The 26,808-nt window shown below is 36.1% G+C and overlaps 2 protein-coding genes across 5 annotated transcripts in view; one reads left to right on the top strand and one right to left on the bottom strand.

The window, feature by feature from the left end:
- The window catches only part of chd2 (chromodomain helicase DNA binding protein 2), a 28,662-nt gene extending 14,220 nt beyond the window's left edge, over positions 1 to 14,442 (bottom strand). The window contains exons 1-10 of one of the 4 annotated variants that reach the window (XM_059334269.1): positions 14,282 to 14,441; positions 12,823 to 12,883; positions 12,610 to 12,678; positions 9,672 to 9,728; positions 6,291 to 8,244; positions 4,760 to 4,794; positions 2,194 to 2,431; positions 1,137 to 1,223; positions 870 to 931; positions 277 to 405 (exon numbers count right to left, since the gene is read on the bottom strand). In XM_059334269.1, coding sequence (XP_059190252.1) covers positions 277 to 405; positions 870 to 931; positions 1,137 to 1,223 — 278 coding nt within the window. In that variant the 5' untranslated portion in view covers positions 2,194 to 2,431; positions 4,760 to 4,794; positions 6,291 to 8,244; ... (2 more) ...; positions 12,823 to 12,883; positions 14,282 to 14,441. Of the gene's footprint in view, positions 1 to 276; positions 406 to 869; positions 932 to 1,136; positions 1,224 to 2,193; positions 2,432 to 4,759; positions 8,245 to 9,671; positions 9,729 to 12,609; positions 12,679 to 12,822; positions 12,884 to 14,281 lie in introns of all 4 variants that reach the window. The other 3 variants (XM_059334268.1, XM_059334266.1, XM_059334267.1) reach the window with 3 other exon arrangements.
- Positions 14,443 to 20,656: 6,214 nt separating this feature from the next.
- On the top strand, positions 20,657 to 25,698 carry fam174b (family with sequence similarity 174 member B). The gene is made up of 3 exons (XM_059335034.1): positions 20,657 to 21,227; positions 21,997 to 22,128; positions 23,337 to 25,698. The coding sequence occupies exons 1-3, from the start codon at positions 20,950 to 20,952 to the stop codon at positions 23,338 to 23,340; spliced, it is 414 nt and encodes a 137-aa protein (XP_059191017.1). The 5' UTR covers positions 20,657 to 20,949; the 3' UTR covers positions 23,341 to 25,698.
- Positions 25,699 to 26,808: the final 1,110 nt, after the last annotated feature.

Genomic DNA, 26,808 nt, shown 5'->3' with positions numbered 1-26,808 from the left:
AGAGATAAGGATCCAATTTCTGGATCATCATCATATTCATCATCATCACAGCGATTTTGTTCTCTCTTGACTTTACAATTTCAAAATATTTTGTATCATGTTTTTCCGATTAGATTTAAATTTTTAGTGCTTTAGACAAAATGCTTCAGGCTGCAGCATTCAGGTGTAAACTTCACACCAAAGTAAAGGAGGAAAAAAACATCTCACACAATATGGAATGATTTGGAGATGACCAGTGGGTAGCTGTCTGATGGCCAGGCTTCGCTACACTCTTACCTTCTAGCAGGAAGTCTTCTGGATCTAACTTTTTTCTCTTCCTGCTCACTGTCTGTACTGTCGGAAGCCTCCTCCTCCTCCTCCTCCTCCTCTTCATCATCATTTGAGTCATCATCTTTCCAGATATTTCTTACAACAAAGAAATGCCACAAGTTCACCCTCAAGGCCCCATCACTGCTATCACCAAATTATAATTTCATGTAATTCTGGCCACAGGGTGGTCACCACAACCCAATTTTATCCGGGATAAACCGATGATCGGAGCAATCAAATTTGATGTAAATGTAGAACAACACCTGGCTGACTGAAACTAACTGAGCCCATTTGGAACAAACAGATACCCATTTACAAACAAGTTCAAAATGATAAGAATCACAATATGAACACAGACTGGCAACATGATGACAAAAACACACGTGAATTGTGCAAAACTACTGTATGGATCAAGTGTTTAACAACAAAAGAGTTCAGTTCAAGTGTCTAAACATGGCAGGATTGAAAGAACATGGTGCTGTACTAATAAATAAATGATAAATAAATAGAATAATAAAGTCACACAAATACCCAAAGATGTTCTCAGTCAGTACACTTACTCTTTTTTCTTGGCTCTGGATGTTTTTCTCTTGGGGCTTTCACTCTCAGAGTCACTGCTGCCCTGCAAATACAGTCAAGCACGGCAGATTTCAGTAAGAGCTTTCTTTCGATAGCAGCACTTCTTTATAACATCCACTAGGTGGCACAAGCGGCTTGTTGATGCCAACAGAATAATTATGCAGAGCAAAGCCATAGCCAGGAGGCATAGCACTATCGTTTGTCTTCATAGTCTCATTGTCTGTAGTCTTTTGTTCACATCTGCTTACCCCAGCTCCAATGTTTAAACGAGCCGGCTCCTGTCTACTGCGGTTTGACCTCCTGACCCCATACACATCTGGATGTTCATCCCACATCTGTAAACAAAGAGCAACAGCTATGAGAGAGCTGCTGACTATCTGTATCACTGTACAAATGTAATGTGTCACAATTTCATTCTGCATTCTAATTTGTAACTATGTGCTATCAGGTTCGAAATAATAATAATAATATTTTTTTTTTTTACATCCGATTGTGGTCTCAATAAATCAATTTAATCATTAAGTCTACGAAACACAGGACAACAGTGAGTGGCCCGTTTCCCCAGAGTCCAGGGTGGTGCTTTCAAATATCATACTTTGTCTGAAAAACAGACTATATTCAGTTTACATCTACAAACAGAGAAAAGCAACAAATACTCACAATTGAGGAGCTATAAGTTGGTATTTTGGGGCATTTTTGCTTGAGAAATGACAATGAAATTAGTAATCGATTTTCAAAATATTCTTTATTCGGTCCCTCAATTGATTATTCTACTGTATACTTATTGTCATTAGTGCTGGGTATCAGTATTTGATACCTTTATGACCCAGCACCAAGTTCTATTGAAATTTGTCCACTTAAATTATGTCTGCGTTCCATCTTTTTTGCGTCCAGTTCTATTTAAGTCTACTTATATGGTTTTGCTCACAGCCTATTACAAGTATTCTTTGATTTAATGTGACGTGACTGGCCCACTATCCCAGCAGCTGTAACCCATAGCGTATAGATTTCTCTAGTATGCTAAGTGTACTTCTCGTCGCTTTTCTAAACACACTACACGCTCAAAACCTGCTAAAAAAACAGCAACAATCTACCTTTGATGCAAAGACAAAATGGCTGAAGCAGGCTGAAACTACAACTGTTCTGAAAATTAAACCTTCATAATCTCATCAGGAGCCTGATTACGCAAACAAAGTTAACTCAATCTAGATGATTAGAGGATAGGAAGCATAGTGTGTATTGGAAACAGCAGCAAGTTGCCACAGAAGACTTGGGTTCCTTCTCTAAACATTCAGTGACCTTTACCTTCTTCACATCTGCCAGACGCTCCTTCTTTCTAACTGGTTTGTCTTTCTTGTCTTCTGCTGTGGTTTGCTGTGACTTGGATTCTGCGGACTCGCTGCCTGACTCTGAGTGACTCTCTGACTCTGAGGAGCTGTTTGACTCGGAGTTGTGGGATCTCCTCCTCTCACTGCCATGCTCGCTCTCTGACTGACTCCCCGACTCCGAGGCAGAGCGGTTGGATTCCTCTGAGGCTGAATTGCTACAGGAACAAGAACATGTTCATTCTTTCGATTTTGCAGTGCATATGTTGAACTATGTTTTACACAATATTGTACACCCAACAACAGCAACAACAATATGGCAAAAATGTGAATGGAATTGTGGCACAAACTTAAAAATGTCTTTAAAAACTGAAACTCAAAGGGCACACACTCTCAATAGGACATGGAAAAACTACAAGAGCTTGATGGCATGAGGAAGGTGTGACTGTCGGCCGAGGGGAAACAGAAACCTAATTACATCATGCAGCATGTTCCTTAGTCAGCTAACAGTCTAATTATAACCTCATTCTCTCTAAGGCACACAAATCCTCTTAAGAGACCTTTTAAAAAGCTTAAGATATGCTTACCACTAAAATAACAAGTTCAAACTGAGCTAAACTGTAATTTAACAAGACATCATTTATTTGAGTGGTTACTCTGTATTAAAATCTTTCCTCTCTGCTAATCTTCCAATTATTTGTAACATGAAGTTCTATTTAATTGAGTGGAATAAAACAAAAATAAATGAAGAACACTTGGTATCCCCACTCATATCCTCAGTAAACTTAATACTTTTTATGGAGGAATAAGAATCTTAAGATTTGGAAATGTTTAACCATTTTAACAAATAGTTATTTTAATCAAAGCATCCGTGGTCCCTCATCAGAGGTTATTGCCTTAGTTGTGAGCAGTTAAACAAATCTGTACTTAAGTAGTTTTATTAGGATTCTTTTTAGAGGTAAAAAGCATTGATTGTTTCAGAAAAAATGAAAACTATCGATAAATGTCTCAAAAATTACCATAAGTATGTGTTAAATAAACACTTTAAAAAGACGAGGCAATATTAATCACGTTATGACCCCTCAGATTAATCTTGGGCTTTTTTGGATGTCAAAACCCCCTGGTTTGTAATGACTGGGACATGTTGTTTACTCAAAAAGGAGCTTTAAACAGTTTAACAGGGTTCCTATAACTTTTCCCAAAGTGAGATTCAAGCACCTTTCAAGCATTTCCAGCACATTACAGCTGTGATGAATTATATATTTCTATACAGTACACTGATTACAGCACAATAACAAATAATTTAATGTGATGAAGTGGAATAAACAACCAAAATTATGTTTCATGACAGCATACTACAGCAGGGTGACACGGTTCATGTTTTAAAATGTGTCACCTGTAGACTTGGCATCCAATATAGGCTAAAAATCCAAGCCAACATTAGTATTCAAGTGTTTTTCCAGCACCTATAGGAACCCTGTTAAATGTTTTTGTGATCCGTTTGAAAACAAGATGGTAAATCTCAAGGGGTTTATTCCGAGGGAATTAAGTTTAACTTAGATACAACAGTATAATTTGTTCACTATAAATACAAAAGACATTAGCTGATTATGTGAGATGACAATACATGAAAGTGATGGGGGTCACCAGTGGATAAAACATCCTTTTTTATGATGACCTCTCCTGTCTGGGTTCCTCTGTGTGCATTACCTCGTCTGGACACATGGGGGCGCTGCTCTCACTCAAAATAAATCTGTAGGAATCACTGCCTTACATGACTTTTCGTCTTGCAAAGATTAAAATTAGTAGACAGGCTTTATCATTATTTTATCTATTGTGTGGTTGTTGTTAAATGAATAAGGTTTTTATTTGCCTCGCTGTGTGAAGAATAACCATATATGTATTGATATTTATAATTACATGGGAATGTTTTTGAATAAGAACTATATCTAATTTTTTGGCACTTCATTATTCAAGTCTTTAACTGGTGCTAATGTTTATATTATGACTGTTTCTACGTTTCTTCCTCAAGACTGAGATCAAACTCGGAAGTGCAAGGCTCCTTCCGCTTTAAATGAGGTCAAAAGTAGGCGGGACATATACAAATTCTCGAATTATCATTGGCTGGTGTGTTGCTAGGTGGAATTCCGGCCTATAGGAGAGCAGTGTGCAGGCTTTCCACTGTCTGAACTCTTCCTGTTCCTCCTCCATGTAGTTCTGAGCTGAGTTTTAATACAGATAAGTGAGCAAGCTGGGCACACAAAGCAAGGGCCATTTTGTGACTCATGAGAGCATGTATATAGTACTTTAGTAAGATGCAATGTTGCACTCAGTCACCAGATTTTTGTAGCCCTTTTTGCTGCGGTGCATGCCCACTGTGCTCATATATCAGTATGAGAAAGTTGGGCTGTCATCAGTAGCAGAGGACATATTACACACACAGCTGAAAGTACTAAAATGGCTGCCACAAGATCACACAGAAAAACTACAAGTGTGATGTAACCTGCTGCAGTGTACAGTCAGTAAAATGCTGTGAGGGTGATTACCTGCATTTAGTATCCAAACTTCTCTGTGTCTTTATCTAAAAACACAACAGTCTATTGTGATCAGGCTGCATTATTTGTTGTGACAACATGGCAGCATTGGCCATAGCATTTATGCAATAAATCTATGCAATAAATACAAACATTTTTTAAATAATGGCAAGCCACTTGTGGTGTTTCTGAATTCCTGCATTGTTCTGACACCATGCAAATGCACCTGATATTAGTTTTTAAAAAACATCTTTATTGATGAAAATAGAATAGTGTTTCCACTCGTTTTGATATTTGTAGATTCAGATACCTGAGGATGATAGATACACATTTGCAAATATTTATCATCTTTCTTGGAAAAAGAACAGCAGACAAAAACATATTAAAGTGTAAATAGTCTTTGTTGTAGGCCTATAATCTGCCTGACAAGTAATACACATAGTCAAATTTAATTTAAAAATAACATTTTTTTGTTATAATATTCACAAGCATAAAACATGTTCAATGCAGATGCTTAAACTAACACCATTAATGTTGATATAGCTAATATTAATACAAATGCATTTTAAACTTACTTAAAAATTATAGCAAATGTATGTGATATGGGCAATCAATGGATAAAATATCTTGCTTGACAGGTGAAAGCAATCATTGAATAATTTTATATTAAACAATCGTGTGTCAAGATAAATATTTAAATCAAAGCTTTCCATTGAAATAAGGCCCCTAAAACAAAAACTTCTCCTGAAAACAAATGTAAAGCTGGAGGTTAAAAGGGTATATTACATAAGCATGTGAGCAGTGACATAATGTCAGAATACACAGGGGTGAAGTAGTTTTAAGTTTTGCTTTCCATCTAAAACAAAACGAAAGTATTTACAAAGCATTGAAATATTTGGAATAAAGGGCTTAAATAAGCAGAAATTATGAAGTGCAAGTTAACTTGTATTTCCTAAAAGTCAATAACTTGGTCAAAACTTTAAGCACAGGTCCAGATAAAAGCGTACATATTAATATAAAAATGTATTAATTAAAAGCACATGCAACCTTATTTACTCATGACAACATATGTTATATATTAGCCATCTAAAATACTGGGCATAATACTGACCACAAATAACACCAAAACAATACATTGTTTTTGAAATAAATAAAAAAAAACGAGCAACAACGTTGATAAAAAAAATGGTGCAATGCAGTACCAACTAGTTAGACAAGGTCATTACATTATAGCGATAGCACATCAAACATTTGTGACAAATAACTAGCAACATACTGCAAGACAAATGAGTTTTCCCGTGGTCTAACACATACATCTTGTGGGCAATGATCTGTTAACACAGGCCTGAAACCTCAGTATTGAGTGAAAGAAATGGTAGGAAAATCAGGGTGTGGCTATTAAACAATAGCAAGGTCATTCATGACAGTGGTGCACTTCATCAAAACCACGTCGTAAATGTATACACAGGTGATCAACCATGCTTGACAAGGTAAACAATCACACCAAATATGAAGAAGTTAAGAAAAAGTATAAGGATCATACCTTGATGCATTGCTTTGAGCCGATCCTTCATCCTCTTGTTTTTTACTTTTATTCTTCATCATGGTAGTATCCTGAAAATCTTTTGAAAGGATGATCTTTTGTCCTGGTATTTACTGTCAAAAAGTTAGAGGGAGCATGAAGTATCATACAAGTCCCACAAGACTGCCTTTGCTCAGGTGGCAGTTAAAACCCAGGCGGTGCGACACGAGTTAAGAAAAAGGCATTAAATCGAAAGATTTAAGTATCATTATTTACATCGCTAATTTAAAATATAGCTAGGAAAAATGACAGGTGCTGCTACAATACGTTAAATATCCAACGTATGTCTTATATCATAGTCCTCGGATCAAGCCGCATGCAATTAATTCTAACTGCGTCATCACATGAAGGGTTAGAAAAATAAGATTTAAGCATGAGAAAATGAGTAAATTAAGCAATGCACAATGTAAACAGACCAATTCAGTTCAAAGAAAGGTGGTAACCTATAAATGAACTATTAGATTCACGTTCGCTCTATCACAGGGTTTTGTCCGACTCGAATAAAAATAACAGTAAAAATAATAACTTAACAATAAATAACAAAAAATAGCTTTGTTTCGTAAAGCTTTTAGGCCTGTAAAGTCTGCATCTGCTGTCAGACTCAGAGCGACAGAGGCGAGCAGCACACTAAAAATGGAGGCGCGCCATGGCTGCCAGAGCCCAGTATGGAAAACAACGACAAGGACTCCCTCAGCACAGACGGCTCGCACGGCTCGACAAATCAGCCCAAAAACCACTCAAAACGCCTAAATTCCCGTTAAAACACCGATCGTAATATCACTACACTTCAATTTAAATCAGAATCAAGCGGTCTCGGTCGAAAAACGGGCGAGAAAAACGGTCTGACGAAAGCCCATGGCACCCTTCCCAAGGCTCAGCCGCCATCTAGAGCTCCTTCCTAGCTCTGAAAGCTTTGCCTTTGATTGACGTTATTTCCATTTACCCCACACTCAGGTGATGTTTAAGTCCCACCCCTTCTATTATGTTTAAATTTTGCTTTTATATAAATTTACAATTATTTTCTGCCTTAGGCTTGAAGTTGAGACCTTTACTTCACACTTCATAAAAAGGTAAGAACACTTAGAGGCTTTAAAAGTATATATAATTTTTGTTGCACCAATTGCATCACTTCCTGCTCAGACAGGAAGAAGGACAACCAGGAGCCATTTTAGACAGCCTTTGGAAACCATTTCTGTTCTGACCAAAAGCCTTTATAGTTGCAATGTACTTTGCAAAAAAAAGTGTATTGTTCACTGTTTTAATTGGGTATGTTAAGGGTTTTCTAGTGTGACTAATCGAGACTGATTCATTTTCAACCACTTTTCCTTTTTCTTATTCATTGAGTCAAATTTTGTTTGTAAAAACACACGAAAAAGAGAGCATTACTTCAGGAGATTAATCGACCCAATACGAAGCTTATCATTAGCACTTGTGCTAGCCTATACATTAGCAAACATCAATGAGTACGAAGTCAGTGCTAATCAAATTTATTTGTTGTACGGGTTAGCTGAAATATTAAAACCAACAACCGAGCTAATGGACTTTAACGTTATTAAAATATTACGCAAAATATCCACTTGTGGTGTTCTGATTATTTAGCTAATGAAACAAAGCCAGGAAAAAAAATACGAGGACATACACTTTATTTATAAACAACATTTGAATATCAATCGTACAAAGGCTGAATTTGTGTTTTCCAAAAAACAACAGTGTAATTTTTTAAAGTCCACTACACAGCCAGCAAAGATGTTCCAGTGTCCATGTTGTCGTAAAAAAAAAAAAAAAATTCCAAACGCCAAAGTCCAGTCAGAAAAAGGTTTGGTCTTGACAAAATTTGGCTAACTGCCAAATGACTTTGCCATCTTCACGTTATACAACGCTGTCTCCACTTCAGCAATATCCACTTGAATGGCGTCTTGATAGGATAAAAAAAAACAAGGAAAAGTTGTAAGCCCACAGTGCAACTGAAATGCGTAATGATTCACTGTCCAGCAGTTAGAGAAGGCATGCTAAAGTACACTAAAATTATGATCGTTTCGTAACATATATACGGATAGCTTTCAGTTGCGTTAGCTAGCATCGGCAAGTACATGTGCGATTCTGAAATATAAGCTTGTGTAACCACACCGTTAGTTGTTGTTGGGTTTTTTTCGTGACAAAATTGCTATTGTATTCCAGAGTCATAACTGTTTAAGAATCAAAGCTGTTGCAATATTGCAAACAAAAGCTGGTATACTTTGCAATTGGACATTATATACAACTTTTTATGCATCACATAATAAGGGGAAGAGATTTGTCGGAATCTCGCCCATAGGAATTCTTAGTTCTAAGTTATTAATCGAAATGTGCAGGAAGCTATACTGACAATGTAAGATCTGTTAAATGGTTTTGAGTTGTAAGGCTCTGAATTGATGCATTGTTTAGTAAATTTGAGAAATCAGCAAAATGTCCGAGTTGGCTAAATGCTGCAACAACTTAAAAATAAATTCTTCAACTGTCCACCAGGGGTACGATGAGCCTACAGTTAGCCTTATTCACAACATGTGTTTTGCATAAAACTTAATTATGCAGCAATAGTGGTGATGTTCAAACAAATTCCAATCAAAACAACAAAACACTGGCATGTGAGCAACAGTGCTGTATGCAAATTAAGGTCCATTGTCGTAATTGACAAGAAGTTTATCCAAGTCAACAAAAAAATACATGAAAAACCAACAAATGAATAACATAATAGCATCCAATACCTATAAAGCAACCCACCAAACAATAGCAATTTTCACATATCTGCTGCTCAAAAAAATAAAATCAGAAAGCATTTCCCGTGTAACTCTCTAAGTGTTGAAATATGGCGGTAAACTAAAATTGTAACACAGCCATGTTTTAAAATGTTTTTAGTTTTGAGGGCAAAAAAACTATCAGAAATTTTAGCCAAAATTGAGAATACAGAACCTCTTTGAGAAATTTGGGCTCATCAGTAGACAACCAACAGGAGGCATGGCAACCAATGTGATTATAAAGCCATAGTATATTAGCTTATATTATTGAATAATGAAAGTAGCAACATGTTGGAAATTGTTGCACATGTGCTACCACTCTAAGTTACATTTACAAACCTACTCCTTGTTTATGCACTCTACAAAGTTAACACCTAGGTCTTTGGCTAGCCTTTAGAACTAAAAGTGAATGGCAGCAATAAATATTCCAAATAGGGTAAGGTCTACTTAAAATAAGAGCATGTATCCTCAACATATCGGTATTGGTTATAGGGAACAAATCAAAATTTCTATTCATTACAATGAGCTCAGTTAGCATGTGAATTCAAGTCAAATATGGTAAACTTACAGAGCTGACTTCTTTTTCTTCCAAATTCGAGAATCTTCATCCCAGTCGTGGTCTCCACTGTGGAAAAAATAAGAAACATTGAATCATACCCATATCAACATACATCATACTTACAAAGAAATAGTTAGTGGACCACTCTGTGTGGCTAAATTGGTGTTTGAATGGTAATTGCAATGGATTAAAGATGATGAGGATACATTCATTACAAGTTTCAATACTACAACTTCCCTATTCACTGTTACCTACGTGACATGTTATCTTGGTCAAATCAACATTGTTTGGTTAAAACTATCCCATAGGACTTTACAGTGTATGGGAAGCCAAATACAGTATACAAACCAACCGTTATTACTTCATTAATGGAATCTGACCAATAATAACAACTCATTACAATAATTACTACAATTTGTCCTCAAGTCTTTTGAGGGGTTTTGCAACAGACTACCTGCATTTTAACTTGTGCAGACGTGAACTGAAACATACGTCAGTGTTTTTTTTAACTGCCGTTGACAGGCCATGTGCTGTGGTGCATTTTTGTGCCCTTGGGGAAATTTGTGTCTCTCAGAGTTGTCCCTTGACTGCATTTGTACTCTCAAATTGAGCAATTCACATTGCTAACTGGATGGCATTGCCTGCAAGTTCTTTGGGGAGGGGATTTCTATCCTGAGGCCTTTTGTTGTCGGGACTCCTGAAAGTTTCTATGGCTACTTTTTACATTTTAGAAAGAAAAAGTTTCAGAAAATTTTTTTTTTAGTTGAGCAAGGTCCATGGAAAATAATCAATGATCCATCTTTAGATTATTTTAAAATTTCCGCATTATGAGTAAGTGTAAATGTTGTGCTATACATATTGATCAAAACAAGTAGGTTTTTTATTTTAGTCTTCCAGAGTTTCCTTATTGGTGCATCCTGAACTATTAGAAAATTGTTGTTTTTATGTCCCAAGTGAAGACAATTCTTCTCTTACTTATATATAAATGCAAAAGTTTTTACAATGCCGTTAGTTGGGCACCAAATATCAAACTTTGATTCGGCTGAAACTTTGGGGTGGTCTGAGAAATGTAATTCTAATCACAACAAAATTGGCACGCGGGAATAATGAACAACACGGTCCGATGCACCCCATGGCACCTAATTATTTTATTGTGTTGAACAAATTGTTATTAATTTAATTAATTTGGCCGTTTTCATGATGCACTTTACAGGTAATTTTTTAATTAAATTTCTAGAGTGCAACTGTGTAGTCAAATTAGCCAATAGTTATTTTACAAATACACTTACGAAATGCCACTGTTTTGTCAACTTACAAAATGTAATCAAAAAATGTGTGGAATGTTTGCACAGGATTTCAAACTGTACTGACAGATATGGCAGTACGACTTATGTTTAGCGCTGTCCGTCAAAGCTGACTTGTACTAGTGGAGTCTTAGTACAACTCTTTCATTTGAGTAAACTCTACCAAGGAGAAGTAATGTCAGAAGTTTCTTGAGTAGTAAATTGGTCAAAGCAGTAATGAATGATGCTGTGCCAAAAGCTTGAATAGTTAGTCTCTTCACATGGCGGAAATGGAAGCATGATCGTAGGCATCTTTTGAGATAGCAAAACCACAAATTGTTGGCGAGGAGCCACAACTTGGGGTGTGTCCGCCAAAGGGTTTTTACCCCCAGCTTAAAACACCAGACTCTCAACTGAATACGGCCTGCTGAGAGTGCTTAGGTTCCACTTTTTTTGTTGTTGCTGAAACGCTTCGGTTGCTATGATACATAAAATCTGCAGAAGTAAAAATGTTGGCATTGGTCATTGGTTTGGATGGAGGAACGGAAGGCTGATGGACATAAGGAGAGACGAAGGACTATGTGTGTATTTGAGATTTTGTGGGTTAAGAAACATCCCAGCATTAAGCTATTAGTTATCCACTATTGTTCAGGGCTGGTACAGGATTTGACCTCCTCCACTGTGATTGGACAGCTAGGTGAAGGTGAGAGTGACAAACGCAGTGTTTTACCCAAAGTTGGCATTTTCAACTTATCTGGTCTTGGCGACCAAAAAAATGAAAAGGCGCAAACATGCAGCGCTCTGTACCTCAACGCGGCACTGGCGTTTGTAGCATTTTGTAAATACATGCCGCTTGCATTGTGTTTGATGTTCTAATATATTCTGTGTTTTACTTATGACTGATAGTTGTGATGTGATGATGGGCAGTTTTGGGTTTGTTTATTACATGGGATATGTTCTGACAAAAAGAATAATCATAAAGAATTTGTGTGCTTTACAGGTTAGCAAGCTAGTCTAAAGACCACCATGTACATATTACAAATATGTTGTTGTTGTTTTTTAAACAACTGAATGTTTATTACGATAAGTCTTTAAAAATATAAACACATTTAAATTTGATGAGTCTAAAACTTTATTCAACACTTTTCAAAAAACTGTATGAAGAGTTTGATACTGAAGACAACTAATGGGCGGATCCTATGATTTTAGTGTATGCTTAACTCTTTAGTGGTCCAATTAAGTTTAGACAGAGTTCTGACAGTTGAAGTAGTCTAAAATTTACATGAGCTGCAGTTACATAATTATTTAATACTAACCATCTCCCGCATAGTCTGGTGTTTGACCACAGACACATATTTTTTTTTGCCACGTTATACACTAGGGGGCAGTCATGTCCAAACTTCGAACACATATTTTAGTTGAAATTGACCACTAATGCAAAAAACCCCCACATAATACATAATGTCAATCTGCATTTCCTAATTACGACAATACTATTTTATACAATAATAATAATGAAATGCAGGATTTACTCTGCCGTTTATTCGGTTATGTATGAAAAGTTAATAAAATACTGTTGATTTAATTTGACAGATTTTAAGAGTTCAGTGCACAGTTAACTGATGTTTCTGCACACAGTCAATCAACCTTAAAATTATACTTACAATTCCCCGTTGCCGTGCAAATCACCCAAATCTTGCAATTCACGACTCCATGGCAGCTACATTTCAACCCTTTAAAATAGAAAAATAAAGGTTCAGAGATTAAATGTAACAACAGCACACCCTACTGGCTACATGTATGTGGCAGTAAAGCCAATGAAGCTATGTAGACTGCACGCACTTGAAGCCTGGACTGCTTAGAAAAAAACAACATACCATTAAGCTTGGGTCAGATGATCTCTTCTTTGACGCAGTTCGTGAAACATCAAGGGAATCCCTGCAAAATACAAAACACGATTATGATCTTTTTGTAGTCGCAATTAACAAAATCGCAACTTACGTTGGCATGAAAGCCTAAATTAACTGGCTAAAGTATTTAAAAATATATATTTTGAGAATGTTTCAGGGCTCATTAACATATTAAGAAAATCATTTAAAAGTCATAGCATTTTAAGTCTGGAAAAAATGTTTCATTTTCGTTTGTTTTTGTTGGTCAAAATGCAACAAAATGAATCTTCAACAGTAACATCCAATTGAGAATAGCCCCAAAAAGACATTTTGTAATGTGTAGGGTGGTGCTAATCCTTTGGATTTGACAATGTAGCTTAATATATAACTATCTATTATAAAAGATTGTATATAATCAGTTTTATTAAATGTAGTGTTTGCCTTCATGTATGAGAAATCCACAACCATGTCCGTGAGACTGTGATATAAAGATGAATTTATTTCTTTATTTAATTTTAAATACAGTATTTTGAGCTTCCTCAAATTCTAATACTAATTGTAGTAAGGCTTTTTAACATAAAATTATTTCTTTACATGTCTTGCAGGTGTAATGTAAATGGAAAATAAAATTCATGTACATATTTAAATTACTTCTCCATTCAGTGCATGAAAGGGTTAAAAGCCAACACCCTATTTTGTATTTCGAAGTATATCTAAGCTTTTATCACATATAGAACCTTCATATGGCAAACAAATCAATTATAGTTTATATACAGTGTCTACAACAGAAGAATTGATATAAATAGTAATATTTTGAGCTTTTAGACCACTTATCACAATTAATTAATATAACTATTTTTAATTAATAAGTATGAAGCATCTTACACTTACTTAAATCTTCTTAGTAACTACATGTGTACACTCAGTGGTAAGATAATGCAAAAAAGATCATTTTGAAAATATTTTTTGATTTACAGTTCGATGAAAAACCTAAAAAAACGAATATAGTCAAAAGAAACAAAAAAAACATGCTTCAGCTTGTTTTGTTGTTGCCAATCACTCTCAATACAACATATAAAGACAAAACATTTGCTTATATTTGATGTTTTTGTCGATTAAATTCATACAAGGGCATTTGCCCTTTCAAGGACAAAGCAAATTTTAAATGCGTAGGTTGAAATAACTCCAAACAGGTCGAGAATAAATGTACTTGTTCAAATACAAATTAAGTTAACTCGAAACAGCGCTAACAAACATCCAAATTCCATCAACTTAAACATAATTCAATGCAGTTTGCACTCTCTTCAACGTTTTATGTATTCTTCGCTGACAAACACCATGGCCATTTTTACAACACTGCGTCTCACTGTCGTTCTATCCACCATATTGCCAGACACCCGAATCGTATTTTACAGCTACAAATGTACGATTACTCGGAAGATCTTACCCATTTCGGATGTCGTGTCTATCCGCCGTCGTCTACCCCGGTCGGTGTCGCGATTTTGGGCGATTTTGGTCGTTTTGGTGGGTCTTTCGGCCGCATCGTTCCGCCCTTCCTCTCCTCTCCGTTCTCGACGCCTTGCTCCTCTGTTGTGTGTGTCCTCCTCTCTGCCTCTGCCTGAGCTCATATCCTTCAGCGGCTCTGCCCACTTTCCTCTCAACGTAAGCCAAACTCCACTTCCTCTCCAGCCCCATCGAGCTAGCTCTAAGCAGCCGACTGAACCTGAAAACTAGGGGTGCACCGATTGCAATTTTCTGGCCGATCATCGATTTTTAAAAAGCCTGACCTGCCGATTCCGATTTTGGCCGATACCGATTTTTTTTTTATAACTGACAGCATACACCTTCAATGTTTGAATCTTCTTTTATTGAAAAACAATAACATAGCAGTATTTTTCTTTAAAAGAATAAAGGAAATCACAATGTCGGAGTTAGTTAATAAAATATTGAACTTAAAATAAATAGCAACAATTTACAGGACAAACTAACAAAAGAATTGCAACCATAAATAAAGTGTCCTGAGTTTTTGGTTTCGTTATAGTACAACATACATACAACACAGTCATGCAGGAGGACGCGTACCTGCAGGAGCACTTTCAGACCTTTGAGGAGGTAGATAAGATCGGTTTGAGGTCGGTTTTGAGATCGTGCACCCCTGCCGCTGAAACCCTTCTTTCCTGAGCCCAAACTCACGGCTATACATTTGAAACGTTTTGCTCGACACAATTAGTGCGGTTAACAAAACAATTTGTATGTTGTTTTTTGGCTATGGGGGAATTGCTACACATATCACCGTAGCCTGCACAGTAAACCAATCAAATCAAACTACAGGGTTCATACGGATGCTTGAAATCTTTGAAAATGCTTAAATTTTAATGTTGTATTTTCAAGATTTGAAAAGTGCTTGGATTTTGGATAAAGTGCTTGAAAATGCTTGAAATTCTTACTGTATTTCTCGTGCAATCTGACTATAGATAATCACATGTTCAATAAAAAAAATACTAAATTGAATATTGAGATTAGCAAACTGTACTTTTGGTTGTTAAAAGCGTAATACCATAGCTGTTGGTATGGTTGAGTGAAATTACCCCTTTTAGCATGCAAGTACTCATCTAAAACATGAGACTTAAAACCATTGTAAGGTACTGGAAAAGCTTGAAAAGTGCTTGAATTTGACCACTGAAAAAGTGTATGAACCTTGAAACTTGAATTGGACGTTAGTCAATGATTATTGTAAACAACTAACCTCTGTGACCTACTGATACGAAATTAGGACATTTTAATAAAAAAATAAAGAGAATTTTATGAAACAGTGAAACATACCTGTCACATTGAGTGGTACATGTTACTGTAAATATGAATATAGGTGTTGATGTTTGTTAAGGGGTAGAAAAACACTTTCTCATGGCACTGGTGTAGGCTACCTGCTTTCAGACTTCCTTATCATACTTTTGTCAAGTTTAGGCTTATTTTCTGTGTAGTAACTTCTGTGTCTTGCTTTATAAACACACTTCTTTCAATAATGAAGTCGGCCTATGTGCAGCACTGTCAATAAATTATCAATAACATGTTTATGTGGCTTACAGTATAACATAATAAGAGATCAGGCGTTGTTCCTGGTTATGAAGACTAATTCAATGTAGCAAATTCAACTATTTTCCCTTAAGATTTGGAACCAAATCAACTATAAATGAGACAGGCTACCAAAAATATAATTTTATTTGGTAAACTGGCTTCATTGAGTTGGCCCCTGAGTGCCACCAATTCACAATAATGGATTGATTGGGGCCATGCACTACTCAATTTACAAAATATGAAGACATGCCATGCACAGGAGAGATTATTTGTTTTTAATGTTTGTATATTACATACATATACAAACATGTGTGCTGAAAGTGATATTGTAGAGCTGCACCATTAAGGCTCCTCTGAATAAGGATAATAATAACTAACCATGACTGCCTGACCCACCTGTGAAAATCAATCAAAATCAATGAGAAGGTATGCAATATTTATTATAACTGAAGGAGTTTGAAGGAAGTCTAATGGGGACAACCAAATTTAGCAAACTTTGGCTGCTCAGTCAGTGCAGCCTTTCTTGGATAGTCTCTGCAGTCTGTGGTATGCACTCCACCCCCCATCAGTGACCAATGAGATGTCTGACTCAACAGCGCATGCTCTCTGCAGTGGAAGATGTCTTTAAAAAGATCCTCAGCCTAGCAACAGGAGAACCCTGCAAGTGCAGTACAAAACCAGACATTACAAGGGAAGTGAACACAGCCTTATATTGACTGACTGGTTATATTGGTTCGGATAGGGAAGTGCTTACGCAACAAATCTGTTAAGATCCCAAAATAACCTCAGTAGTATCTGTTACCTTTATATTTCCATGTCACCTAAAATACAATCTAGTACAATCTAAAATTGTTTTGTTGTTTTTTGTGATTAAAAATTGGAAATGTACTCTGCTGAACTTAAGGCAGGTTATTACTGTTGGTGTTGCATGAACGAAAAAAGAAAGGTAGAGGTAAATAAACAGCTGTTCAACTGATCTTAAGTTAAGTATTATCTTAGGCCTACACTGTAGTCACTGTAAACAAATGTGGCATTAATATATAGACAGTGGTGTAATAACTAAGTACATTTACTCAAAAACTGTACTTAAGTTTAAATTCGAGGTACTTGTACTTTACTTGAGTATTCCCATTTTAATGCAACTGTATACATCTGCTCCATTACATCTCAGAGGGAAATCATTTAGCCAACTTTTTTTACACAACTACATGTTTTTGACAGCTTTAATTACTTTACAGATTACAATTTAGCCATGCTGTCCAGTAAAAACCATGTATCTCTAGATGTGTTGATTTTGAATGTTTGAGATAAACTCAAGGATTCCTGTGTGTGTTGAAAAAGTATTGAGTGATTTAAAACTCCTTTGAAATCAGCTGGAAAATACATTATCACAATGCTGCAAACTGTTTTATGACACCAAGAAAAGATTACTTTTTAGAAATATGTGGTTTCTGACAGGACAGCAACACAACAAACATACTATGATCTTATTACATATGATGCATTTCTGTAGGTTTAACTACCCAACAATACATAAAGGGGTTAAACTTAGCACAACCACAAATAAAAATCAATGCAGCAGTATTATTAATCCAAAATCATCATACATGGTATAATATTAAATCACAGAAAAGGAACGTTTACTGCACAGTGAATACAATTACATTTCATACTTTAAGGACATTTTGCTGATAATAAATCAATGAATAAATATCATATTTTATTTGGTAAGGATTTAAATGCATGGTTTTTATTTGTAGTGGAGTATTTTCACAGTGTGGCATTATTACTTGTACTTAAATACATTATGTGAATACGTATTTCACCAATGCATGTTACCAATTCATATAGAAGTGGAGAATCAGTTAGTCTTCAGCAGTAGAGGTTTTAAAAATGCCCTTTATATTTTTCAATATTGTACCACTTAAGCACACATAAGCACAGTCTGGACTCACACTAACCTGCAGCAAGGATCAGCATGTCACATAAAACATTTATTTGTCAGAACAGGAAGGTGGAAAAGCAGCAACAGGTTTTGCAACAAGAAAACTATAAACCACTGTTGCAGAAGGGTGGGGCAGGATTGCATTCATGGGTGTTGTATTTCACATGAAAGCATTTATGCCAAACATCATCTTACATTGGAAATAACCTTTAACAGTTGACACAAGAACAGGAAGGCTATGTTCTTATGTTTGCTTTTTAATTAGCATGACAAATGATTCAGTATAGTGGTGTGGTAATGTTGTTCAACAAATAGTAGAGATTAATGGTGAAGTTTGCCAAGGGAGTTCTTTGGAGGCACACAAATTACACGTCTTGTAATTAACCTGCCTAAAGTTCATGACTGTATTTTTGTCTGAACCTAGTTTTTTTCTTACTATGTGTGTGTATAATAGTAGCTAAACTGAAACTGAACTGAAAAACAACAAACCGTGGTGTAAGCCAGTTTAAAGAAATGTAACCTGACCACTGTGGTCACATTCAGAGCTGCTTCTGTGTGCAAAGTTCAGGCCAGCCTCTCAGAATGTGATAATCCCCTTTAGCTTAACATTTTTATCTTCCCTTGTGGGGAAAAGGTAAAATGAACATCCTCAATGAGCAAAAAATCTCCAGTCCATGCAAAACCTGGACATAGCTAATGCAGTGGCACTTTATGATTTTGTCCGTGGATAATATGTTCTTCACTTTCTTAAAAATTGTAGTATTATAAAAGATCCACTTTAAACTAACCTACACAGTCAATAGTGTAAGGCTACAGGTCATTAAGGCCTACTCAAACCAGTCAGTGCCGAATTTCAACCTCAGCACTGAAGGACAATGCAGGCTCCCGTTGTTATTTTGTACTGCCATCTGGTGGGCTTTGATCAAATTAAATAGCTCTCACATAAAGAAGCACAGGAGAGGGCCCACATGCGCAGTAGTAGCTATACAGAAATAAGACCAGATATCAAAAACAGACAAATCTGTCTTTTATTTCAGATAAAGGTAGCCCCTACAGGCTTGGACACTGTAAGAAATGTCTGATGTCCTCTGATCAATATTAAGAGCAAGTCCTTTATACTCACCAGCATTAAGAGGGATACTTTTAAGTAGTAAATATAAGTGTTGGTCTACTTTTCAATAGGAGTATGCAGATTGTAAACCCAAAGCCTAGGATAGTATAAATGGAGATAAATCATCACTTGTCCCTCTGTGTCTGTGTGAATGAGACAAAGATGGATTCTGTGTTTGCGTTATACCTATAGATTCGCTAAATGATCATCTCCATCACTGATCAATTGACTGCTTATCAGTGTCTTGTCTGGTCAAGAATTTCTCTGGAATGTGCGGTCATGACCCGTGAAGTCTGCTGCCCTTGGAAAATTGTGTTTGCTATGGCCCATGGGTAAACAGAAAAATGCTGCCTTCACATGCTGTTGTAAATTTATGACTTACCAGTGGAGCCCAAATGTGCAGCTGAGCACTAACAGATGCTAGGCTGATACCACCAAGTAATCAGTAGTTAAATACACACATATCAAATACATGCCAACTACAAATTACACAATATAAGGGCAGTCTTACAGTTAACTTGCTGTCCCACAACCGTTTGGTACATATTCATGTAAGCTTTGCAATGCGAGTATAGGAGTAAATATTAAACATGTTGGCCTAACTTCAAAGGGAGGTGCAGAGATGGAAAGTAAATTAACTCAGTTAGTATACTTAACTATAACTTTTAAGGCACTTTTACCAAAGAATTCCATTTTTTGCCATTTTATACTTCATTACATTTTGGAAGTCAATATTGTATTTTCTCACAACACTACATTTATTTGACATCATTAGTTACTTTCTAGATTCACATTAATAATACATAATATAAGTTAACTAATGAATTATGCATTAAACTACCGGTAGCATAATAAAAATGAGCCCCACTCCTGCTTCCAGCAACTGTAATGATGTTTACTTAATAATGCATCATCAATTATAATCCATCCATATCAGTCAAATACATTTGGGAAAAGGACATTCTGCATAATGAGAACTTTTGGTACTTGAAGTATATTAGTACATCTTCTTCTACTTTTACCTCTACTTAGTTTTTGAAGTTAGGAGTTTTGTGTTAAACTTGTGTTTATACACTGTGGTAGTTCTTCTTTTAATACAGGAAAAGATCCAAGTAGGCTACTTTTTCCACCACTGCCTAGACCATTTGTTATCTTAAGATATCTACATTTTAAATACACCTTTGTGATACTTTTATTATAATGGTAGTATTCTTTAAAAGAGTAATAAAGCATAGGCCACTGAAAAAACATTGTCCTGTGTTTTTCAGAGTGAGGTCCATGAAAAGTGTCAGACTCATGTATTTAAACTATTGTGATATAAAAATGGTAAAATATGCATATAAGATATATAAATATTTTATTTCTGAATCTATAATAGTTCATCCTACTATTCAATCTAACAGATCTATAATATAATAATAATATATAACTCTGAGAATCTGCAAATATGTTAAATTAATGTCTAAATCTTACTAATACTTTTTTTGGATTGTTCTTTCGCATAGCTAAGACTACAGAAGTATAAAAGAAAAGAAAAGAAAAGGCTTTGCCAAATTATTCCAATGGATATACATTACTGTTGACAGCAGGTTTGTATGTCTTAGAAAGTACGAGCTTGCCTTGAATGCACCACAAGCCCACATAATGCTCCTCTTCAGCACCGGGAACAGTGGGCCAGCCTGCAGAGATCTTCCGGAGGCGGATAATCCCCATCTCTACACGCAGCCCTAATGCAATCAGGAAGGAATTGCTACAACTAACCTTAAAGGAAACACATTTGAGGAGCAAATGCAAGTTAGGACCTAGAAGTCCGCCTTTAGGAGAAGCTTGGACGCGGAGGGAGATGGATATTTGCGTTTCACGTTATTGTGTAAACAGCCCAAACTGTCAGTGATAAGCCGATAATGTGACAGCTGCTGTCGCATTTCATTTAGTTTGGAGAACTGAAAGAACATACTGCTCGCCTTTTCTTTATCTCAGCACCATGGTGGCATACAATCTGGTTTTAACTTTTATCATCGCGGCTCTCTGGCGGGTCAGTGGCGAACCAGAAACTCTTTCTTCACCCGCGACGCAGTTGAATACAACATCATCATCATCCATCATCAGCGAAGATGAACCGACACATAATGTCACAGATGCCGCCGTGGGGTCCAGGATTTCACCTCTAATGACGCATCTTCCAACTCTGAAAAACATTGTTATTTTCATCTGCGTGCTAACAGCTGCTCTCATCACATGCCTAGTCATCAAAGTAATCAGGTAGGCAGGTTGAAGCAAATGTGTCCCTTAGACGCTTATATGGCTCTATAAGGCCTGTAATAAACAGCCGTACAGTGATGCAGTCACAGTGTGATCACGGTATAAATGTCGCTCTTTGTGGTGTTCCTGGTAAATTAATCGATTAGGAGCATGCGGTTGTGTTAGGTCTCGGCCTATTAATGATGTCCCTACAGGGAATTTGAGGAAGCAACCTTATGTAGGCTATTTTGTGCCTTTATTTGTCTTTAAGCTGTGTTAAGTATATGTTTTACAGTTCTGATAATAACCATAATGTTAGCAATTATCACAAAGGATATATTATGATGATATTTCCTATTTGGGCAGCAATTAATGATAATTTTCATTGCTAATATATTTGTTGGATATTTTTGGATCAGTCAGTGCATCTTGTAAAGTGGCTATCAAAAGTTCCCAGAGCCCAGTGTTGTGTATTCAAATTGCTTTACAAAGATATAAAACAGGGAAAAAGGCAAATATGTACACTCAAAAAGGTTTAACCAGAGAATGATCTGGGAATTTGTCACAATTTGTGTCCTTTAAATAATCGTTTAAGCACGATTTAATTTGAGGAAAGCGTTAGTTTCGTCCTTAACATGGTCGTAGGGACTCAAAAATGTTCCAACTTTAATCCTCACCATCTGGAAAATAGGTCTACAGCTGATGTGGTGGTTTAGTCTGTCTGCTTGATTGGTGAGATTATATGTCTTGTGTTTGTCTCATGTTTGGCAACGTTTTCTTCCCCACACAGATCTGGGAGACGGATCAGAAAAACACGAAAATATGACATTATAACGACACCTGCAGAGCGTGTGGAGATGGCCCCTCTTAATGAGGAGAACGATGATGAGGATGACTCAACCCTCTTTGATGTCAAATACAGGTTTGTTGCTTTAAAAAAAAAAAAGAAAACACATATAAGGGCTTTTCACACCCCTTTAACTCTGGACTAACAGCATTAGCCTGGGTCTATAAGAAAGTATGCACACTGGAGCAGGCCTTGTATATTCCACAGTGGGCTGACCCAGACATTAACTTAGGGCTTGTTCCGTGAACATATAGCCCTGGGCTCTGGTTAACCTGGTTAAACAACATGTGTGTGATCAAGGACTCAGACTAACTGAGTTATGAATATGCAGTGTGAAAAGTCATTGAGTCAGACTAAGTGAAACCTTTCTAATCCCAATGAGAATATTCTATGAGAGAAGTGGATACAGTGACTTTAACAGTAAAGAGCTCAGCCACAGAAAAAAATATGAGGTCTGGTCCTTTATTAATACAGAAATATACCTGCACAGAATGCTCACAAAAGTGATAAAAATCCAAATTTTAGAGGCTGAAAACAGCAATTTTTGCCTGTTCTGCATTAAAAAAAAAAACTTTTTAGTGTTTTTTGGTAAATCAACTCTTTATTTTGCAGCTCTAAGGGTTTCTTTGTAAGGGGTTGACTGTCAAACTTAAATTTGAAATATTTGTGTCTATTTAAAAAAAATACTGCACCCTTTGTGGGTTTTTTATTGCCTGGTTTTGCTTATCCTAGTTTTTCCTCACTGCTTCTACTTATCTCACTACAGTTGAAGTCATAAAATGTTTTTTTTTTAGCTTTTATTTATCTATAAAGGAACTTGTGACTCAGTTTTGACTATTAAACGTTGTTAGAAGGCACCACAGTTAGTTAGCTTGTGACGCTAAAGTAGATCTTGCTGCTTTTAGTAAACATCTATTGCATTTAACATTAATGCAATAATAATAATAATAATTAATTATACGCAGTATGAAACCACACTGACAGAATAGGAATACATTTAAAATGTGTTTTTTGCTGCTTTCTCTTCTTGAAGAAAAATACAATTTTGAAGAAACATTATTTTAGTGGATCTGATGTTTACACAAGGTTTCACCCTTCCGTCCTTTCCATTGTTCTTTAACACACAACCACTTCCTCAAAGGGAGATATGTCCTGTTTACCTGACATTCTTGACTTCCAAGTTAGACAGGACTCTGCAGGCGAACATGTTTCCTCATAACTTAGTGATCAGTTACACCAGATACTGTTCTGTCTAGTAACTGTGAGTTTTCATGTTTTTGCAGGTGAATCCCAGCATGAACATCAATATTTGAACTCCTGTTGCACCCAGGACAACTCAAGCGATTTCCTGTATTTTTTTTGTTTTGTTCAAGTCTTATCAAATCAGCAACTTCATAAGCTGCTTGTGCATGGCTTTTATCTGTGTTAAAAGGACTGGAGCCGCATGGATATCATTGTTTGCTGCTTGACTGGCGCTTCTATCATGTGGCACAAATAACCTGCACAATGCTTCCTGATGTTAAAGATCAGGATGCTTCATGTTATCCGCAAATGTCACGCAGTAATCAGGCTGCTAGTGACTTTGAGGTCAATCATCTTTATAAGAACTCAGAAGAATTATATGAAAATAACATTTTCTTTTTTTACATATATTTTCTGACATTTATTGTCATTTAATTTGTACTCTTGAGCTACAGTATGTTGGGGCTGAGGAGTTTATAGAAGGAACCAATGACTGCTTGAAGCAACGATATAAACCCATATTAAAACTAAAGACCAACAGTTAATGCATAAAATGTTAAAATGCAACACATTGTGCAGAGATAACTTTATCAAATATAAAAAAATGCACACTCTGAAAAATCTATAAATATACAGTAATTGATATTTTTAACTAAACTTTCATACCAAATATATTTCTACCTACTAACCACTTTATTGTGCATATATATACTGTTGTCCGTCCTTATGTATGGAGTAAGCGTATATTTTTTTACAGTGTGTTGCTGTAGACATTCCTGTTTTGCTGCTATCTCAGCTGAATTTTTACGTTTTCGAGTTTCAATTTGATTAAGAGCTCAAAGAATATAGTCAGGGTATATTTGTATGGTGTTTATGGAATACTTCCATTTGCTATGAATGTGAACGCTGTAATCTGTTGCGATCGGACATGTTCAATCATGACAATGTCATTCAATCAAGTAACCAGTGAATGACATCAATAGTGATGTAGTTACAGTATTTAACATGTTCAACATGCACCCAGTGTCTTATTTTATATATCAAAACAATGTAATGTCACCTTAGTCAAGATGGTTACTTGATTAAAAATGATCCCTAAAATCTGGTATCTCTTGTTTGAGATGGTGAACAGCTAGTTAAGTATTGAGGAAAACCTCCCGCAATGACTTTCCATGAATGGCTCACTGATTCTTCTAATATCTAACTTGAATACTGCTGTTTTTCCCCCTGAGGAGTTTCCTCTATGAGACCAACAGATTCTAGTTTTAAAAAGTGTCCGTATCTTGGTGGAAATTATTTGACATGTGGGTTGAAAAAACAAACAATAAAAACAATTTAGCCAAGTAACATTTAAAACAATGAAACCCATCACTGGTTTGTCAAATTTGTAATATATTTCATTTGAATAACAAATACAGGCTAATCAACCAAAAGTCTGGTAGAAAGTAGACATAAGAAATAGCAAGAAGGAGCTGACAACCTTCCTCCTGCGCCCTAAATGTAATTACAGTAAACTAACAACATGGCATGGAGTACGGCTAGATTAGCTTTCAGCAGGAAACATGACTTTGGGTGTTGTAGGTGACCTTCTGTTTTAATCCAAACTGTTACTTGATAGTGCACAATGGTGGCAGCTGTTTCTGAATGACCTCTGTACATGTAGAGAATAGAAAAGATTGCAATGCCCAACAGTTTTTTTGTTTCCAGGAGAAAGAACATTGTGCTAATCTTTGTTCCTAACAAAGTTATTGACATTCACAGAAGACTGGATACATTTATTGTCACTGTTAGATATACAAGCACTGTGGAGTGTGTGTGAATGAATCATATGTAAGTCAAACTTTTAACCATATTTTTGATATGTTGTTTAGCAAATTGCTGGCTATTTCCTGTGTTTTCCATCAGACTATATTGACCACTGTTTATTGCAGTATTGTCATGTTTCATAGTAGTTTTTCACTGTACGTGCAGAAAACTGCAGATCCATTTTTGTGCCTCTGCTCAGTTTGTCTCAGGCGAGAATCTCACCCTTGTACAGTTCTCCTCTATCATGCTGACATCTTTTATCTTTACTTGTGCGTGAAATTGTGGAAAAACCCTGCTCATCAAAGATGCTAATTCTGGACTTTTATTAGAACTGCATCATCTGCTACAGACAGTTCCTGTCGTAAAATGAATCAAAGTCATTGTGGTAGCTATTTGAGGACTGCAGCTAATTTCCCGAATCCCACGTTTAAACCAAAAAAAAAGTTTAATGTTCAAACTGTTTTGGAAGTTTATTGAAAACAAGTCTGTTTGGTTTTTGACACAGAAATGTTATGTGTACCCACAACTGTCCCCCAGTTTCCATTTCTTTGAAACACTACTGAAATAAAATTACTTCCTTTGAAGTGTTAAATCGTTTTAAGGGAGAGGCCTGAAGTGTTTTTTTTTCCATTCTGAGCTTTTGTGTTTTCTCTAACAGAAAAATACATTCAATTTGTCATTCCTGCACAATTCAAGTGTCCTTGAGCCACGGTGAATACTTTCCGAACCAAAAAAATTAAATATGCTCAAGTTGTATGTGTCAAGACAAGAACATGCAAAATCGTACATTTGTCTGCTGTAATATGGACATTAAACATATAATAACATACAGTATACATGGCATGAACTATACAGCACAATGCCTAGTTTTTCAACAGAAACTACATGTCAGTTCCACAAATTCCACATTCTGGGCTAATAAACTTAATTGTGTTGGTTACAGAATGTTTCTATTTTTGCCAAGCTCTGATGAGCTTTAACAAACAAACCTTTCATTGCCTCAGACTGCCCACGTCTCTAGTACAACTTTCGTGTCTATTCTTAACTTGACTCTCTGCGTCAGCCAACATGCAAGTCAACGGGGGCATCCTGTCAAAACAACACTGTTATGGACAAATCACATGGCTGGAAGCACATGAGAGGCTACTCGTTTGGCTGCAGAGGTTTTGGAATCATTCGAATACTTCTGTTAATTTTTATTAAAGGAGGCATTTTGCTGCAGAAAAATACCCAAAGTGTTTGGCAAAAAAACACAGTAACATGACAACTCTGGGGAAAAAAACAGAAAAACACAACTGAACTTTATGACTTTTGCTGAGGTGGAGCTTGAAAGTACAAGAATATAGCACAAACGAGCATTAAAGTGATGCATTGGTTTGACAAATCAGTCTGGTATTTGCTTTAAAATAAACATATTGACCCATTTCCTGACTGAAATTGCTTAACAAGTTTTTGCATTTATTCATATCTAGGTTTCAGAAGTTAATAAAACAATTAAGAGAGTCATGCAACTCTGTTTTTTCCATCCTGTTGATAATAACTTGGATAATCCCTGAACAGTTATATTTCTGTGCATGTGAACGGTCCAGTTTACTGGCTGTAAACACAAAATACTGGCAACTTCGATCAAAATCCACTAAAGTTTGTACCAACCTATAACTAATCCAAACACACTGTACAAGTATAATACATCATTTAGAATGAATG

The sequence above is a fragment of the Centropristis striata genome, chromosome 6, assembly GCF_030273125.1.
Source record: "Centropristis striata isolate RG_2023a ecotype Rhode Island chromosome 6, C.striata_1.0, whole genome shotgun sequence".
Taxonomy (NCBI): Eukaryota; Metazoa; Chordata; class Actinopteri; order Perciformes; family Serranidae; genus Centropristis; species Centropristis striata.
Note: the sequence above shows the minus strand (reverse complement) of the source record. Positions and strands in the feature narration are given on the sequence as shown.